General features: G+C 41.5%; 1 protein-coding gene across 6 annotated transcripts in view; it reads right to left on the bottom strand.

The window, feature by feature from the left end:
- Window positions 1–18701, bottom strand: part of SCML2 (Scm polycomb group protein like 2) — a 136640-nt gene that overhangs the window by 54542 nt on the left and 63397 nt on the right. For 5 of the 6 annotated variants that reach the window (XM_075589787.1, XM_075589791.1, XM_075589788.1 and 2 more), the window contains 3 exons: window positions 17143–17377; window positions 14077–14165; window positions 6402–6645 (listed from right to left, as the gene is read on the bottom strand). In XM_075589787.1, coding sequence (XP_075445902.1) covers window positions 6402–6645; window positions 14077–14165; window positions 17143–17377 — 568 coding nt within the window. The remainder of the gene's footprint in view (window positions 1–6401; window positions 6646–14076; window positions 14166–17142; window positions 17378–18701) is intronic. The other variant, XM_075589792.1, reaches the window with a different exon arrangement.

Genomic DNA, 18701 nt, shown 5'->3' with positions numbered 1-18701 from the left:
AAAAGTTGTACTTGTAGTTGATTCCTATAACAAAATGTTTTTCTTTTTACAGGGCAATTGTAATATTCTGGGGTAATAATTAACTTGAAAAAGAAAGGGGGGGGGGAAAGGAACAAGATGAGGGAACTGAACTTTAAACTTTGTTTTCTTCAGTCTGCTGCAAGCTTCATTTCTCCCTGTGGTTCTTTTCAAATACCTTGACACTTACAGCCCCCAAGCCATGAGCAGACAGAAGAGGAAGCTGTGTGATAGGATTGTAATCAAGCTACAAACAAAACACTTGCTTGAAATAACAAATCCCATCACAACCTGACCGATAATCCCCCAAAGACATGCAGCGCGGAATGGCACCAAAATGTTTGGATGTGATAAGGCTTCTTTTACATACAAGATTACTCTGCTGGGTGACAAGCCACAGCTCAATTTTAGCAACGCTTAGTGCTTCTGAGCATAGAGACAGTGAGTGTTAACAAGCAAAGCCATGAGAAAACTGCTCTAGGTCACCCAAGGTAATTTTCAGGGCATCTGTCTTTGCTCAAGTGTACAGCTGAACCAAATAGCAAAGCCACCGTAGTCTAAACGTAAAGTAGCTCCAAACATTCTTTGTAACAGTGTCTGAAAGGCAAAAAGGAGTCAGACAGAGGTATCAATTTATCAAAGTTAACAGCTGCAACAAACTTGGAGCGAGAAACGAACCATTGATAAATCAGCTGAATAATAGGTATCCCATTGAAAGCAAAGCAAAGTATTTCTTTACTTAACCTGGCGCAGGTTTTTTTGCACAGGTTTTACAGCGGTGCAACATTGATTTAGACTCCATAGGATCGGATTCACTGCACCAAAATAAATGGCAGTTGAAGGGGGATTGATACCATGTATCAGAGCTCCCCCACAGTTTCTTAGCTGTATGTAATGCAACCCCGTTTTTAACGTTTATTCTAAAAATACCAACAAGGGAAGTCCAACACCTATAGGACATCTCAATATTTGAGTCACAAACATGATCAAGAAAGTTAATGCACCATTAACATTGCATGTATCCAGTTCATATCATATTGAATCAATTAATATTCTATTGCCCTTGTTGGCCATATTTTCAGGTGTTCATTCCACCTGCGTTCACCTACATTTGATGAATTTAATCACCAGAAGCCGCTATATAAGGACCCCTTGCCTACTACCTGCAGTCACTCTGTGATAAAGTACCATAGAGGTACAAAACGCGTTAGAGAGGACTGCTGGAACGATGTGATTTTTGTATTTTCAATTAATATTTTCCTCACGGCTTTTAGTCCAGCTTTATTACCGGTTCTCGCAGTGCTTCGCTTTCTTTTTTTTTTTCTACTTTGGATTACCCTTTCGGCTGGAGCACGCACCAATTAGGAGCATCAGAGGCTGCATCACGTCGCAACTTATATGGATGTGGACATTTGGGGAACGGGAGTCCTTTCATACTTTGTCCTCCGTTCACTCTCTGTCTATGACCAGTGTGTAACAAAAGACAGAAAAGCCCAGGGCTACATCCAAGGTGACAAAAATATATTCTCTTGAATAAGGGTCATTTAGTTAAACCCTTTGGCCAACGCGTTATAAGCCTGCAAGTCCCATCAAGGCATGACCAGTAAGCAGGTCCTAACACTACCTAGGCATATCCTCATTTACCTCTGCTGGAGGGAGAATGGCCACACTGGACCAGGACTGCACAAGAACATGAAGAAGAAAAAACCTTGCTTCTTAAGTGGGGTTGGTGGAGCTTAAACCCTGGGAGGAGGGGTCACTAACCTCCAAACAACTGATACTAGTTGAAAATATGGTATCACTGTATTTTTCTCACATTGGATGTAGCATTGGGCTTTTCTTCTGTCTTTTCTTGCATACATTTGGGGACACACACACACACACGTACACACACACGTACACACACACGTACACACACACACACGTACACACACACACACACACACACACACACACACACACACACACACACACACACACACACACACACACACACACACACACACGTTTGTTTTCTATGGGGTGTTTAGGCTGAAAGCTCAGAGAAAGCAGCCAGCCAGACTGAAACAGAAGTTGAATCCCCTCCACTTCTGTTTCCGACATCCAGGCCCTGTCTCTGTCATGCAAGACCCCACACACTGTAAAGATTAACAGGCTAAATGTAGCGTTTTTTTTAAAAGTTAACATTTCCATGGTAAACAAATGCTTGGGAGGGGGGAAGGGGGGTTTACAATCTTTTTCTGATGTCTTTGTGATAAAACAAATAAACCAAGGAGAAAAAGTAACCCAACTGTTAGCACTTGTATTCCCTGTACTGAGTGATTAATGTAGTAATATAAAATGAGTCTTTATTGTTGATCATAAATATTAAAATAATGGGGATTAAAATAACAGCAAAAGGTAAGTTTGTAGGCGGGCACTGCAAAATCAGGATCTCAGCCACGAAGTGTAGATAAAATCAGCTTTATTTGGACATATTGCTGGACATCACAGAGACTCCTGTTTCTGTGACGCGTTTCGTTCCTAGTAGGAACTTTATCAAAGAGTAAAAACTCTTTGATAAAGTTCCTACTAGGAACGAAACGCGTCAGAGAAACAGGAGTCTCTGTGATGTCCAGCAATATGTCCAAATAAAGCTGATTTTATCTACACTTCGTGGCTGAGATCCTGATTTTGCAGTGCCCGCCTACAAACTTACCTTTTGCTGCTGTCTTACTATTCGGCTGGAGCACGCCTACGATCCCCTGTTTTGCAGTCTTCTGGCTACGAGGCAACTTCCCCCTGCTGTTGCGAGGGTTTTCCGCTGTTCGTGACGTATCCAGGAGGTCCCGGAGCAAGCAGGCCGGCGCCAGCGGTGACGTCATTCCGGAGCGCAGCCGCTGCGGAGCACAGACCGGGACGCCAACGAGGGAGCAACTCAGACGCCAGGCGGGTAAGGGCAGCAGGTTTAGGTCACATTATGAGTACATGACGGGAGTCTCATAGGGCTTTACGTCTTGTCTCTGCTTTCCTTCCTGCAAAACGGGCCCCCCTCCTTGGCTGCATTAGTCTGGCTATATGCTTCCTCGGCATTTCTAAAGCTCATGATATCTTATCAGCAGGGGATCGTTGTTTCATCCTGTCCACATACCTCTGAGGTTGCAAAAGTACTACACCCAGCATTATACCTTGATTGAGCACCGGACCAAACGGGGTTCACTCCCCATACTAACTATAGGGATTAAAATAACAGACAAAGGACACACACTCTGATCCGATGTCGAGTGCGTGTGGTGCTCTGGATCCAAAACTAAAATGGGACTATTGATATGTATTAGATCAATAGTCCCTAAGGGTCTGGTATGCAGATTGCCCTTACAAAATGGTGCATCTCCGACAGTAGGTATAAATGAAGACAAGGTAAGTGATGACAATACCTATATTAGGTGCCTGACACAATAGTAATAATATAGGTCAGATTCTACAATGATAATAAACATCCAAATAAGACAATTATCTTATAATGGATAAGTGTGTAACTACCTACTGTCTGGTACATGAACTGACAGTGCTGGCACACAGTGTGTTTGCAAGTGAACATTGGTCTCTATAGTGAGAGCTGCATAAGGAATAAGGCTGATACTAATATATTATAGCAATAGTCCGCCACCAGGTAAACTATAAAGTAGATGTGAACACTTGATACTACCATTAGTACTTAGTATGCAGTGCGGTAGTACTTAGTATGCAGTGCGGTAGTACTTAGTATGCAGTGCGGTAGTACTTAGTATGCAGTGCGGTAGTACTTAGTATGCAGTGCGGTAGTACTTAGTATGCAGTGCGGTAGTACTTAGTATGCAGTGCAGTAGTACTTAGTATGCAGTGCGGTGAAGTGTATACCGAGTGCCCATATTCATGAATGGGCTCAACCGCTAAGTACTTAAGGAGCATATTATAATAGTCCCATTTTAGTTTTGGATCCAGAGCACAACACGCACTCGACATCGGATCAGAGTGTGTGTCCTTTGTCTGTTATTTTAATCCCCATTATTTTAATATTTATGATCAATAAAGACTAATTTTATATTACTACATTACATCACTCAGTACAGGGAATACAAGTGCCAACAGTTGGGTTACTTTTCTCCTTGGTTTATTCATATTAAATTACCTAACAGCACCATTCCCTACCTTTGCGACTCTTCACTAGCTATTGAGCTGCAGCGGGGTATATATTGTGATAAAACGCTTTGTAACCACAAATCTACAGGTAAATTGTTGGATTTTTTTTCTTTGTTCTTGATTTGTTTCAAGAGAAAAGCACAAGAGAAAAGCACAAGATACAAAAAGGTAAAACAGTTACTTTCCAGGTAATTAAATATTTCTAAGGAAGTCAATTTACACCGATATGTGGAACAGCCCCTATAAAGCCAACTCACATGTTTACACCAAATACACTGAAACAAATATATAGGAACAGGGTTCACGCTGTGTATGCGCTATACAAGACATAGGGATAGATACAGTAGGAGAGCAAATAATCAGCACAGACACTTCTTTCTCTCCCAAGATCCAGGCACTTCTCGGTTGTGTAGAAGTGATACGTTTAGAGCAATGCAATATAAACCGCTAATTGGGATACAATGAGTTTAGCTAATGAAAAAAATGATTCAACAACGATGAAAGAACAAGTCATTCATTATACATCTCAGAAAATTCACCATGCAAGATTGTTTTTTTTTTTTTTTTTTAGAGAGAGGCAAATATTAGAAGCATTTTTTGACGCTGATTACAGTACAACAGAGAATGTTATTAGGATCTCATTCTCCCCCTTATGAAATACCTTTTTTGGGATGTTTACATTGAATCTTACTTGCCAATACTGATCTAGGAGACGTCCCAAAAACTTAGGCTAAGGCCCCGCTCCCTCAGTCAGCACGCCCGCACTGCATGCAGGCAGCGCGCTGAGAGGCACAGACCGCTATCTGCGGTCTGTAGGGAGCGGGAGCCGGAGCGGGGGGGCGTGGTTTGAACGGAGGGTCCGTCCGTTCGTACCCCCCTCCCCTCCTCCGGTGTGCAGGAGCCCGGAGGCCAGACTCCCTCCACCTGAATGAAACTTGAGCCGTCAAAAAAAAAAAAAAAAGCCGTGACACACAGCTCAACAGGCCACCTCCCTACGAGCTCCTTCCCTGCTCCCCTGCTTACCTCCTCATTGGCTCACATGCGCACCACGTGACGCGTCAACGCTCCAGAACACCTTCTTCTGGTAGCGCTGGCCGGTTGACACGTCACAGCACGTAGTGAGCCACGGAGGGAGGAGGCAGCGGGGACCAACAGAGTGCAGGCAAGGGGCTGGTGGCACACGTGGCCGCACGCGCCACCGGACACAGCGGGACCAAGGCCTCAGATGAAAAAACTTCTACCTTCTGCCTTATAAAAGTTCTGCCTTTCCAATGCAGGTCAAAAGGAGATTAAGAAATCTCTATCTTCTCACAAACGTCACTAAGAGTTTTTACATAGTGGCATTAATTAATAGGACTGGTGTTCTACGTAGGGGACTAAAAATAGTGTTTTCCATGGGCACTCCTTCCAAACATCTACTATATATTTTGGAAAGCGTTTTTTCTGTTCGTTATGCATTTGGACCGCACTTAAGAAATCGTAACCAAATTTTGCATGATGGTTCCAGAGATCAAGGAGCAGGTTTTTGCTATGTTTGGATACAATTCACAAATGAAATGATCACATCACACAACCCCTCAAGCTACCACTTACATCTTGGTCACTCTGAAAATCAAATTTGCAACATGAGCACAAATACAGGAGCAGCCAAAGGTCTTCAAGAGTGGGAGACCATGGTTTGAGACGAGAGTACGATGTCCAAACAAACACACAATAGAGCCTCTCGATCGAACACTTCAGGACGTCAGAGGCAATGAAACTATTATGGGTGGAGTTGTTGTTTTAGCAGGCGATTTCGCATTAAGAAATTAGAAAATTATCCATTTATAAAACTGTCTTTTTTGATTTCTTAGAATTCCCAAACAACGGCAGGTACTTTCAGATAGTACGTTATAAAATATAGCTGCTGGTGGTCACTTCCTTAGGGAGTTCTCTGCAAAGCCCCTCATAGGTTTTAGTCAGAAGCAGCGAACAAGAGGGCAGTCAGTACAAATCTCCCTGACAAGAAAGTTCGTACGTTAGCCAGTATGGAGCAGATCACATTAAACCAACAACAATGGCTTTCTCTGCAATCTCAGCTGTGACAGAACGGCAAAGGATGAGTAATGTAATTTTGAATTCATAGTGTGTCATTTGCTTAACAACTACAGCGTCACATTGCATTGCAATGACTACAGCTTGGATTAAGTGGCAGTGCCTTGGTAAGGTTTTGGGTGACTTACCGCTGTTTCCAGGGGGTTGTAATGAATCCCCAGTCAGACCGCACCATCCGACTAGAAAGAGGTCTCGAGAGTCGTATTTGCACCAGTAGTCAAATGCTCCTCTCCAGCCGTCAAATGTGATAAAAATGTCCTCCCCCTTCACTTCGCCGATGGTGGCCGGGCAGATCAAATACGGGTTTTTCTTGTCCACTGCTTCCAGTTTCATTCCAGCTTTGAAAAAATTCTGGGATGGCTTTTGAGGTTCCTAACAAGAAAAATGTTAAGTTAAAGATTAGTGCTCTGCTAAATGAGCAGCATAAAAATGCATAATGGTCGGCTTCACCAGAAACATTTTAATATTCTATTCTTGTTCCTAAAAAAAAAAACAAAAAAAAAAAAAAAACACATTGTTTTCCTTTTCCCAACGCATACTGACGTTACAAGCATTTAAAAAATAAAAATAAAGGTACAGTTGACAATCTAATTTTACATACCTTTCAGAGATACGTTACCAAATTATCTTTATTTATTTATAAAATGTTTTACCAGGAAGTAATACTAGGATGGAGGGGGGAGGGGAATGAAACAGATAATGAACTAAATGGAATAGAGGAGGATACAAGGTGGTATGGAGGTAGAATGGGGGCAAGTGCGAGTTTGACAAGCAGTGAGACACCCATAGTAAATACAGATAATACTAGAAAACTTCTAAAGACTAAACCAAGTGGGCGCAGAAAGGAAGGAGCAGATAAGATAATAGTACAGGCTGAAAAAAAAACTTAAATGCATACTTGCTAATGCAAGAAGCCTGACAGATAAAATGGGGGAGCTTGAATTAATAGCTGCAAGGGAGCAGTATGATATCATAGGCATTACTGAAACATGGTGGGATGAAACTCATGACTGGACAGTTAATTTAGAGGGTTATTCCCTTTTTCGGAAGGATCGAACAAATACAAGGGGAGGTGGAGTATGTTTATATGTTAAACTAGATCTAAAAGCTATTATAAGGGATGATGTTTATGAAGGGAATGATGAAAATGTAGAGACTTTGTGGATAGAAATTAGCAGTTGAGGTAAACGTATAAAGAAAATGTTTGTGGGAATATGCTATAAACCACCAAATATCTGTGAGATTGAGGAAGGTAAAATACTTTTGCAAATGGAGAAGGCATCAAAACTGGGTAATGTTTGCATAATGGGGGATTTTAATTATCCAGACAGACTGGGGCAATGAGATTAGCATTACAACAAAAGGAAACAGGTTTTTGGGGGTGCTTAAAGGCAATTATATGACCCAAATTATTGAGGAACCAACCAATAGAGGGGCAATTCTGGATTTGGTCATATAAAACAATGTAGAAGTAATAACAAATATTCAAGTTCTGGAACATTTGGGTAACAGTGATCTTAACATGGTCTCATTTGAAATAAATGATCAAAAAACAGATTACTTGGGCTCAACAACGACCTTAAATTTTAGAAAGGCAGATTTTAATAAACTGAGGTCTAATATAGTAGTAATACAATGGGATGATGTTTTTGCAGGGAAAAATGTAGAAGATAAATGGTCTTTAAAACATTGTTAGAAAAGCACACTTATCAGTGTATACCCTTGGGTAATAAGTATAAAAGAAAAAAAGTCAAAAACAATGTGGCTAAATAAACAGGTAGGGGAGGAAATGGACAAGAAGAGGAAGGCGTTTAGATTCTTTAAGTCAGAAGGGACGGAGACATCGTATCAGAATTATAAGGAATGTAACAAAAATTGCAAAAGGGCAAAAGAGCAATCAAATTAGCAAAAATGGATAATGAAAAAAAGGATTGCAATAGAAAGTAAGGTCAATCCTAAAAAGTTCTTTAAGTACCTTAATAACAAAAAAACGAGAAAAGAAAATATAGGGCCCTTTCCGTGTGAGATGGGTAGGCAGATTATTGGAGATAAGGAAAAAGCTGAGGTATTAAACAAATTATTTTCCTCTGTGTGTACCAGGGAAGAAACAAGTTCAATAGTAGTGCCGCAGGAGGAAGCCACAACTTCCATATTAATGAACAATTGGTTAACTGAGGAAGAAGTTCATAAGCGACTTAAAAAAATTTAAGTAAATAAAGCACCTGGCCCCGATGGCATACATCCAAGAGTTCTCAAGGAGTTAAGCTCAGTAATAGCCAAACAATTATATTTAATATTCAAGGACTCCATTTCCACAGGCTCAGTACCACAAGATTGGCGTAAAGCAGATGTGATGCCTTTATTTAAAAGGGAGCTAGATCACAACCGGGAAATTACAGACCTGTAAGCCTGACTTCAATAGTAGGGAAACTACTTGAAGGTTTAATACGGGATAATATTCAGGAATACCTAATGGAAAAAAAATTATTAGTAATAGTCAGCATGGATTTATGAAGGATAGATCTTGCCAAACTAACCTTATTTGTTTCTTTGAGGAGGTAAGTAGGAATTTAGACCAGGGTAATGCAGTTGATGTGGTCTACTTAGATTTTGCAAAGGCTTTTGATACGGTTTCACACAAGAGGTTGGTATACAAAATAAAGAAAATTGGACTCAGTAATAATATATGCACCTGGATTGAAAACTGGTTAAAGGACAGAAAACAGAGGGTTGTCATAAATGGAACTTTTTCAGGTTGGGCTAAAGTCGTGAGTGGAGTACCTCAGGGATCGGTACTGGGACCCTTGCTTTTTAACTCGTTTATTAATGACCTTGAGGTTGGGATCGAGAGCAAAGTCTCCATCTTTGCTGATGATACTAAATTGTGTAAGGTAATAGAATCAGAGCAGAATGTAATTTCTCTTCAGAAGGACTTGGAGAGACTGGAAACGTGGGCAGGTAAATGGCAAATGAGGTTTAATACAGATAAATGTAAGGTTATGCATTTGGGATGCAAGAATAAAAAGGCGACTTACAAATTAAATGGAGATATATTGGGGGAATCCTTGATGGAGAAAGATTTAGGAGTGCTTGTAGACAGCAGGCTTAGCAATAGTGCCCAATGTCATGCAGTAGCTGCAAAGGCAAACAAGATCTTATCTTGCATCAAACGGGCAATGGATGGAAGGGAAGTAAACATAATGATGTCCCTTTACAAAGTATTAGTAAGACCACACCTTGAATATGGAGTACAATTTTGGGCACCAATCCTAAGAAAAGACATTATGGAACTAGAGAGAGTGCAGAGAAGAGCCACCAAATTAATAAAGGGGATGGACAATCCAACTTATGAGGAGAGGCTAGCTAAATTAGATTTATTTACATTAGAAAAGAGGCGTCTAAGAGGGAATATGATAACTATATACAAATATATTCGGGGACAATACAAGGAGCTTTCAAAAGAACTATTCATCCCACGGGCAGTACAAAGGACTCAGGGCCATCCCTTAAGGTTGGAGGAAAGGAAATTTCGTCAGCAACAAAGGAAAGGGTTCTTTACAGTAAGAGCAGTTAAAATGTGGAATTCATTACCCATGGAGACTGTGATGGCAGATACAATAGATTTGTTCAAAAAAAGGTTGGACATCTTTTTAGATGGGAAAGATATACAGGGATATACCAAATAAGTATACATGGGAACGATGTTGATCCAGGGATTAATCCGATTGCCAATTCTTGGAGTCAGGAAGGAATGAATTTTTCCCCTTACTGGGGTTTTTTGTTTGCCTTCCTCTGGATCAATAAGTAAGTATAGATATAGGATAAAGTATCTGTTGTCTACATTTAGCATAGGTTGAACTTCATGGGCCTACGTCTTTTTTCAACCTCATCTACTATGTAACTAAGTAACATTGAGAGTTACCTCTCGTTTTCAAGTATGTCCTGGGCACAGAGCTATGATGACAAATACATGGTTACAAACAAAGTTCCATTTAGTGAGCAGGGTTATACATTATATACAAGACATTCCATGCACAGTAAGAGATAATATGTTAGGAGGCGTATGTAAAAGTTACAGACCAGATTAAAGCAGCAGTTCAAGCAAAATCCTACATGTGTTTTTTTTTTTTTTTTTTTTAAATAAATCAGTTCTGTACTATGAGAAAATACTTTTAGCATTCAAAAAAAACTAATAGACTGTTTTTAAGACATTTTAAATGTTTCTAATGTAGGAAGAATTTCCAAAGTGACAGCTCCCTTGCCCTTCTGATAGGCTTTTGCTCGAGCCCCGCCCTCTCACTAGCAGTGAACCAATTGTATCTACTGTAGTAACTGCTCAGTCAAATATATTCCAGGACTACATTGCCCATAATGCTGTGCAAGAACTGAATTAAATAACCCTGAGCAAGCGATCAATTACAGGAAAACGTATCGATCTGCAGCTTAGCCAATCACTTGTTGGTGTGCAGATTGTATTGATGCACATTTTGACTTAAAAATATATATATATATATATATATATATATATATATATATATATATATATATATATATATAATTATTTTCCCCCCAAACGACAGCTTGAACTGCAGCTTTAAAATGAGACAAGCTTTAATTTTGAAAGAACTGAAGACTGGTGATGTCTGTGATATTCTCCGGTAGATTTTTCCAGTTTTGGGGTCCATGATAAGAGGAGGAGCGGCCAGATACTTTGTTGAACCTTGGGACCATGAACAGTCTTTTGGAGTCAGATCTCAGATGGTAAGTGCTACTTGTGGTAGGGGTGAGGAGTTTGTTCAGATAGATGGGTAGCTTGACCAGAAAATATTTGAAGGCAAGACAGGAAAGATGAACTTTGCACCTAGACCAGTGTTTCCCAACTGTAGTCCTCAGGGAACCCCAACAGGTCAGGTCTTAAGGATATCCCTGCTCCAGCATAGGCGGGTCAATCAGCGGCTCTGTCATTTTGACTGAGCCACCTGTGCTGGAGCAGGGATATCCTTAAGGCCCGACCTGTTGGGGTTCCTTGAGGCTGGAGTTGGGAAACACTGGCCTAGACTCAAATGATTACCAATCTAGTTCTTTGAGCATTTCGCAGTGATGTGTGTTGTAGTTGCATTGGAGGACAAAAACGGCATATTGAATTGTAGAGGGTATCAAGTTTGCCAAGGTGGGTTTGGGGTGCCGAGCCATATACTATGTCCCCATAGTCTATAATTGGCATTAACATCTGCTGTGTGATCCACTTTCTGACCAGCAGACTTAGGCCGCGCGTATAGTGCCCGCGACCGCGACGTCACCGTTGCCGCTAGCAAAAGTTGTATTTCGCTTTGCGGCGGCACGGGCGCGGGCAACCAGGGCATTGATTGGTTCAGGAGCTGACACATGAGACGACAGCCCCTGAAAAATCAAATATTCTCGGCTTCCAAAAATCGCATCGCCACGTCGCGCTTACTATAAGCGCACACTGCGGCGACAGTGCATTTGTTTTCGGGCGACGGCGCATCCCCGGCACTATAAGTGCGGCCTTAGGGAGGATTTGTTCCTGTAAAGTACACCTAATTTGGCATAAGTTTTATATGTCAGGGTATCAATGTACATCCTAAATGTTAAATGGGAGTCAAACCATATGCGCAAGTATTAAAAACTAGTAACAGGAGTTAGGGTGGTATTAGCTTTGGTTCTGATCTGGAGCTCATTCATTGGACGCTTTAAAAATTTAGCCATGGTCCCAAATACCACTGTTACAGTCTTTTCATTGTTTTGGGAAATTCAATTTTCAAGTCTCAAAAAGTCAGATTGAAGTACATGTCCAAGGCGGGAGAGGCTATGGCTGTGTGCATATAAGATTGTGTCACCTGCATACATGTGTATTGAAACTCCCTTACAAGCTGTAGGAAGATCATTCATAAACACTGAGAAGAGTAGGGGCCCGGAACACAGCCTTGCGGGACACCGCAGGTGATATCCAAGGGGTTGGAGTTCGAGACGGAGATAGACATGTTGGGATCTACCGGATAGGTAGGAATGAAAACCAGTTTAAAGCATGCTTCCCTATTCCAGAGCACTGGAGCTTGTTAAGCAAGATACCATGATCAACAGTATCAAACGCCTTTGCAAAATCTAGGAATATTGCATGACTAAGTTGTCCCTGTTCCATTCCACACTGGATCTCATTGCAAACTTTTAGGAGGGTAGTTACCGTGGAGTGTTTGGGGCGAAAGCCAGATTGGAATTGGCTAGGGAAATTTGTCTTGGTATAGTAATCGCTTAAATTGGGAGTGAACACATTTTTCCATGACTTTGGATAGTATTGGGAGAAGAGAGATTGGCATGTAGTTTGAGACAGTGTTTTTGTGTCCACTTTTGAAGATTGGGACAACTCTGGCAGTTTTCCAGATCTTAGGGATATGGCCTGCAAACAGGATAGAGTTGACTATGGAAGCAATTGGTTTGGCAATGGCTGGGGCACCAAGTCGTAGGAACCTAGATTGTAGTAAGTCAGGTCCACATTTGATGCTTAGTTTTAATTTGAGGAGCACTTGTGTCATCTCCTCTTCAGATACAGGGACAAATTGAATAATGCAGAAAGCCTTTATATCACTTAGACACCGGGGAGCCAGGAACACAGGGAGTATGGGGCTAGCCAGGAAAACAGTTGCTGGATTTCAAACTCGTAGGCACGATTTCCATTGGCAAGTTTAGAATTTTCCCCTCCTATCATTGAATGACCAACAATAATCCATGCTCTAATTGGCTGCCAGCCCCCTCAATGTATTAGATAGGCAGCAAGCCCTATATATGGGAGAGCAGTGTAGCAGATAATTCTCTTTTCTGTTGGGAGATTTGAAGAGACAAGGAGCGGCTGGCGGGCTTCCCAAAGTTGCTTCTGGATGAAAGAGCTTTAAACACAGAGAAGCATAGAGAAGCCCAGCCAGCAGGCTGGGACCATGCAGAGCGAACAGGGTATAATGCCTTTTGCTGAAACAGACGCCCTGCAATTAGGAAAGGGCTAGATCTCAACCCCCAGACCCCAGTAAGTGTGTATATTCTCTATATCTTGTGTTCCTGTGTTTTTCTGAGGTCTTATCCAAATAAATCTCAAAATATATTTCACTGCCTTGTTTTGCCTTGTAACTGATCCCTTAAATGTGTTAAAAGACCTGGTCTACTGTGACAATGGCCACTCTCTATGTTTCACAACACGCACGTACCCCTTCTGCTGAACAACCTAGGGCCTAGGATTCTGAACCCCTTCAGTGTACATCTGCGTCACCCCAAAGGCGGACACCTGATAGAGCTCCCCAAGAACTGCTCCCCTCTGCACAGTACCAGCGTGCCAAGGGTTAACATTTGCTTGCACTTTGTGGAACGTCAACCCTACCCATTGGAATGTTAATGAGCCAAGAGGAAAAATAACTTTGTATTTGCAGCTGCATTCATTCTGAACCCCTTCAGTGTACATCTGCTTTGCCCCAAAGGCGGATAGCCTTTGGCGCAGCCGAAGGGCAGCTAAAGGGTGTGAGCCATTTGCTGATGTTAAAGCTACTCTATTTCAAATCTAAAACTCACCCGGCGTTTATCCCCTGTACCCAATTTTCCAACTCTGTCCATGAAATATCTGTGAATTGACTGTATAAACCTATTCTTTTAATGTAACTATGTATTGTTATAACTCTGTGCACAGGACATACTTGAAAACGAGAGGTAACTCTCAATGTATTACTTACTTGTAAAAACATTTTCATACATAAATAGGTGAAGACAGCAGTCCTGAACTCTGGAAGATGTCAGTGGTCCTACCTTTTTAAAGTACAACGCCGGTGCCATTTCAGCTCCATTTAGTGTCTTCAAGAGAAACATTGGCCATGAGGACGCATTCATCCGAAATCCTGCAGGTATAGAAATAAATAAATAAATTACTTTAGCTTGAGGCAGCATTTTTACTATTACAAAATAAAGGAGATCAGAAGAAGGGGCAGAATTGACATCCAGTGTTGTCCATTTCGGAGCTTTGTGTATGCACTGAGCAGTATGGGACATAAAAACAAGGGTCCCTGGATCCATACCTAGAGAATGAATGGCTGCAAGTGTCTGGGTTCTGGGAGTACCTGTGGAAATCCTTGCGTACACAGAAGTAATAATAATAAAAAAAAAAAAAAAAAAACAACACAGAGCTAGAGGAGCTGACAAGACATACCTCATCCGCTCCTGTGACAGTGGAGAACCCATATCTACTAATATAAAATGATCAAATCCCTTTAAAAATGGAAATTTGCATTAAAATGCCATAAAATCAGTTGCATTACTACAGATGTAGCAGAACTCCATGCCTCTGGAGTCACAGCTGAAAAGGCCAAAAGCCGATGCTCCAAAGAGTGCTGCCGCGATATCGCTGCAGAGGTCCATGTTTTCTGAATCAGACAATCCACAGCAATAATCCTCTGGTGCCGAGCCAGTCGCGGTCACGCAACTTGCTCAGATGCCAGAGACAATAAGTCCTGCTACATCTGTATCTTGCTGGAGCTCTATCTCCTGTAAAAAGTGTTGTGTGAACCCTTAGGTGGGCTTGTGCTCTTTTAGGATAGCCACAGTTGCATATAATTCACAGTGACAACTGATTTTCAACCATGTGTTTACAAATTAGGAAAATGTCCCGGTGGCACATACTTTAGCATCACTCTGCAAATATCTCAGCACATGTAGTATCCATCAAAAGTGGACACCTCAAAGAGGCTGGTGTCTCCCAACACAAATGGAGTTACATACAACTAAGCAGTACCTGGTTGTAAGGAACCATAGGGCTTATGTATTAATGCACAGGAAACTTGTTTTGATGCACTGCACTAACTTTTGGTCCAAAACAGTCATATGAACAAAATGTGCTGTTTCAGTTTCTTACATAAGGCGCAGATTTTTATACAAGAACGCTAATGTCAACTCTGACCTATTTGGTGCAGATTGAACGGAAAAAATGTGACGGAAGTGCAGAATTTGATACATCTCATAATGTGTGTGTCATGTAACTCCTCCTATTGATACTCCCCTCCAAAACAGTGACGCACATGGTGCAAAAACTGCAGAAAAGCAATGAGACTAAAATCACGCAATATTCACCAATTTCACAATAGTACATAGGCTTATTCACTCATAAGACTCAACACTCCTTACTAAATATGGTCCTTTTCCACTTCCGATGCATGCCATAAATAGAATTGAACTAACAGCATAAATGTTTGCCTCCGAATTTGATATATGAGCATCTATACGCAAAAATTACAGCTTTCTCGCTGGCATGTAAAACATCAATTTCTGAAGAACTGGTACAGCGCCATGAATTATATGTTGTTTGGATGATTTTACTAGCTAGCTCAGTGGTTTCCAATTTTTTTGGTTAAGGAACTCTATAATTTTATTGTGAAATTCTGCAGAACCCCAACCCTCTCTAATAGCACGTCTGAGATCAGATGCATTGTAAATTATTCTGTATTTGGTACAATTTTCAAATTACCTGAAAATTGCAGGGAACCCTTTAGGGATGCTCAGGGTTACAAAGGAACCCATGTTGAAAAACACTGAGCTAGCTCATGCTATGTAACGTAGTGTTAAAAAGGCTTCTGCTGAAACACAGCCTTTTGAAGGTTAAGTATTTCAGTACAAAGCCGTTTCCAGAAAATATACCTCGTGCACACCCTATCATTGGCAATTAACTGTCATAAGTCACATTTTGCGTGGGTAAGTCAGTTTTTGCTTAGTTAATCCCACCTTTTAAAAGGATTGTTTGATGATTGTATGTGTCTTTGATGTGTTCTCGAATCCTGTTTTTCAGCCATAGAAGCACATGTATACTATTTAACTACTCTATACAGTACACTGTAGATCACATTCTTAATACATTTGAATGACCGTACTTATAATTATTTGATGCAGTGCAATTGGCTAGTTAAGGGGACAGAACCCACCAACAATTTTTTTTTTCAATAACAATTAGTCGATGTTTCAGCTCCCAAAGCGCCCACCATCAGGACTAATGAAGGTTTCTCCCATTATAATCAATATTCTGATCTGCAGAGACCCCTTCATCAGGACTAATAAAAGGTCTCTCTGGGCATCAAAACATGTATTAGAATATCGATTTAATACACTTCTGCCTTTTTCCATTATTCATGTGCGCTGCTTAGTCAGTCATCACACTGGCTGAACAATACTTGGGACCATTTCTTTTGAATAGAGGTGTTCTCTCCATGTACACCGCATACAGACTTAGGGGATGAGATCACGCAGAATGGGTGCAATTTATTGTTTAACTTGATTACAGTTCAGCTATCCTCTTGTTCACATTTCGCACAAACATAACTCCTATTATATTGGAGAGTAATGTAATGCCTGGGGTTGCGCTAACATTAGTTCTATGGGATTAAAATACCCTTTGACAATTCCAGAAAATACTCATTTTTATTACAAAAGAAGAACAGCGCTTGCATCGCTCACAGAGGCAGAAGTGGTCAGTCACTGCTCTGGTCTCACAATGTGTGGAATAGCGCTGCACAAGGACTTTTATCTGCATTCAGAAATCACTCAATACGAGGGGGGGGAGGGTGGAAGGGAGAGAAGGAAGAGGAGAGGGGAGAGGGAGAACCTACTTTACTAGAGTCCCAAGTGCTATATGTGTAATCCATCAAACACGTTCAAACAACACCTGTGCAAAAAAGGAGCACACCTGAGATACTTAATGCTAATAGGATATGCAATGTATATTTAAAGGGCCATTTTAGCATATATGAGATGCATTTTTGATGCTTTCCTCCTGCTTACAACCCGTAGAATGTTGAAGATCAAGCTAATACGATCTCAAGTTTACATACTCACCCAGAGGTGGCTGTAGCATATCTCCCTTCTTCTCGCATGTGCCGATTTGCTGGATGTCCGAAGAGTCCACAAGCCTCCAGAAGTCATTCTTGTTGTCACTGCCATCCAGTCTTAAGCGTAAGCGAGCGCCAGTGATTCCTATGACAGTAGCTATACAAATGGAGGTAATGTTTCGAGGGTCGTGTGCTTCTAGTTTCATGCCAACTTTAAAATCGTTGCTAGGTGGAGTCCTAGACTACAGAAAAGAACACCATTTCAGTTCATGTCACAAGATTAAAAAAATACACCCTTTTATTTTTTGTACCCACTCTGCCCCCCCCCCCTCCCTCCTTTCTTTTGTTTCCCCTTTCGTTATCAGTTTGGAAAAAATAAAAATACAAGTTAAAAAAAAAAAACACCTTTCTTTCTTCCAATGCCTAACCATGGGTCTTGGGGTCGATCTCTCTCTCTCGTATATATATATATATATATATATATATATATATATATATATATATATATATATATATATATATATATATATACATACACACATACATATACAGGCATACCCCGCATTAACGTACGCAATGGGACCGGAGCATGTATGTAAAGCGAAAATGTACTTAAAGTGAAGCACTACCTTTTCCCACTTATCGATGCATGTACTGTGCTGCAATCGTTATATACGTGCATAACTGATGTAAATAACGCATTTGTAACAGGCTCTATAGTCTCCCTGCTTGCGCACAGCTTTGGTACAGGTAGAGAGCCGGTATTGCTGTTCAGGACGTGATGACAGGCGCATGCATGAGCTGCCGTTTACCTATTGGGCGATATGTACTTACTCGCGAGTGTACTTAAAGCGGGGTGTGCCTGTATATATACACACTTTTTTTTTTTTTTTTTTTACCAGATGATGGTCCAGTAAGGAGAGACAGCACACACGGGTTGAAAATTCAAAAGGTGTATTGAAACACAAAAACCAACGTTTCGGTTCCTGCAAACGGAATCTTCCTCAGGGTTGTACAGTGTTAGAATGAAGACCACTGTGACTTATACCCCCACCAGTGTACACAAATCATGCAATCAACCAATGAGAACAATTCTCAAAACCCCACAACGCATCAAATGGTAGCTAAACATGGTATTAACAGTCACGCAGGCTTCTTCCTTGCGTGGCATGGCGGGTTTCCATGGCAACAGGAGACTCTACGGGCCGCACATGCGCACTTTATGCCATATGGTGTCTTATGTGTTCAATGTCGGTCTCCCTGGCTCCGTTTACATTGCATTAGAAGCACGGTACAACAGCCTGTAATGAGGCTTTAAAGGGAGGCGGTGCCACGATTCTAATAGAGCCAGGGTGGGCAACCCTGTCGCCATTCGCCACTTGTGGCGAATTGGCAGGGAAACTGTGGCGAATTTGACTCTCTGCGGCCTGCGCGACGGCCCCCTCAACCACTCCTCGGTAGGGAGGGAGCGCGCTCCAGCTGTACACGCTCCCCTCCCTCCCACACCCCCGCCTGCTCCATCCCCTCCGAGCCCGCTCCAGCGTGACGTGCTGATGCGCACACCCC

The sequence above is a fragment of the Ascaphus truei genome, chromosome 3 (assembly GCF_040206685.1).
Source record: "Ascaphus truei isolate aAscTru1 chromosome 3, aAscTru1.hap1, whole genome shotgun sequence".
In the NCBI taxonomy this organism is placed as follows: Eukaryota; Metazoa; Chordata; class Amphibia; order Anura; family Ascaphidae; genus Ascaphus; species Ascaphus truei.
Note: the sequence above shows the minus strand (reverse complement) of the source record. Positions and strands in the feature narration are given on the sequence as shown.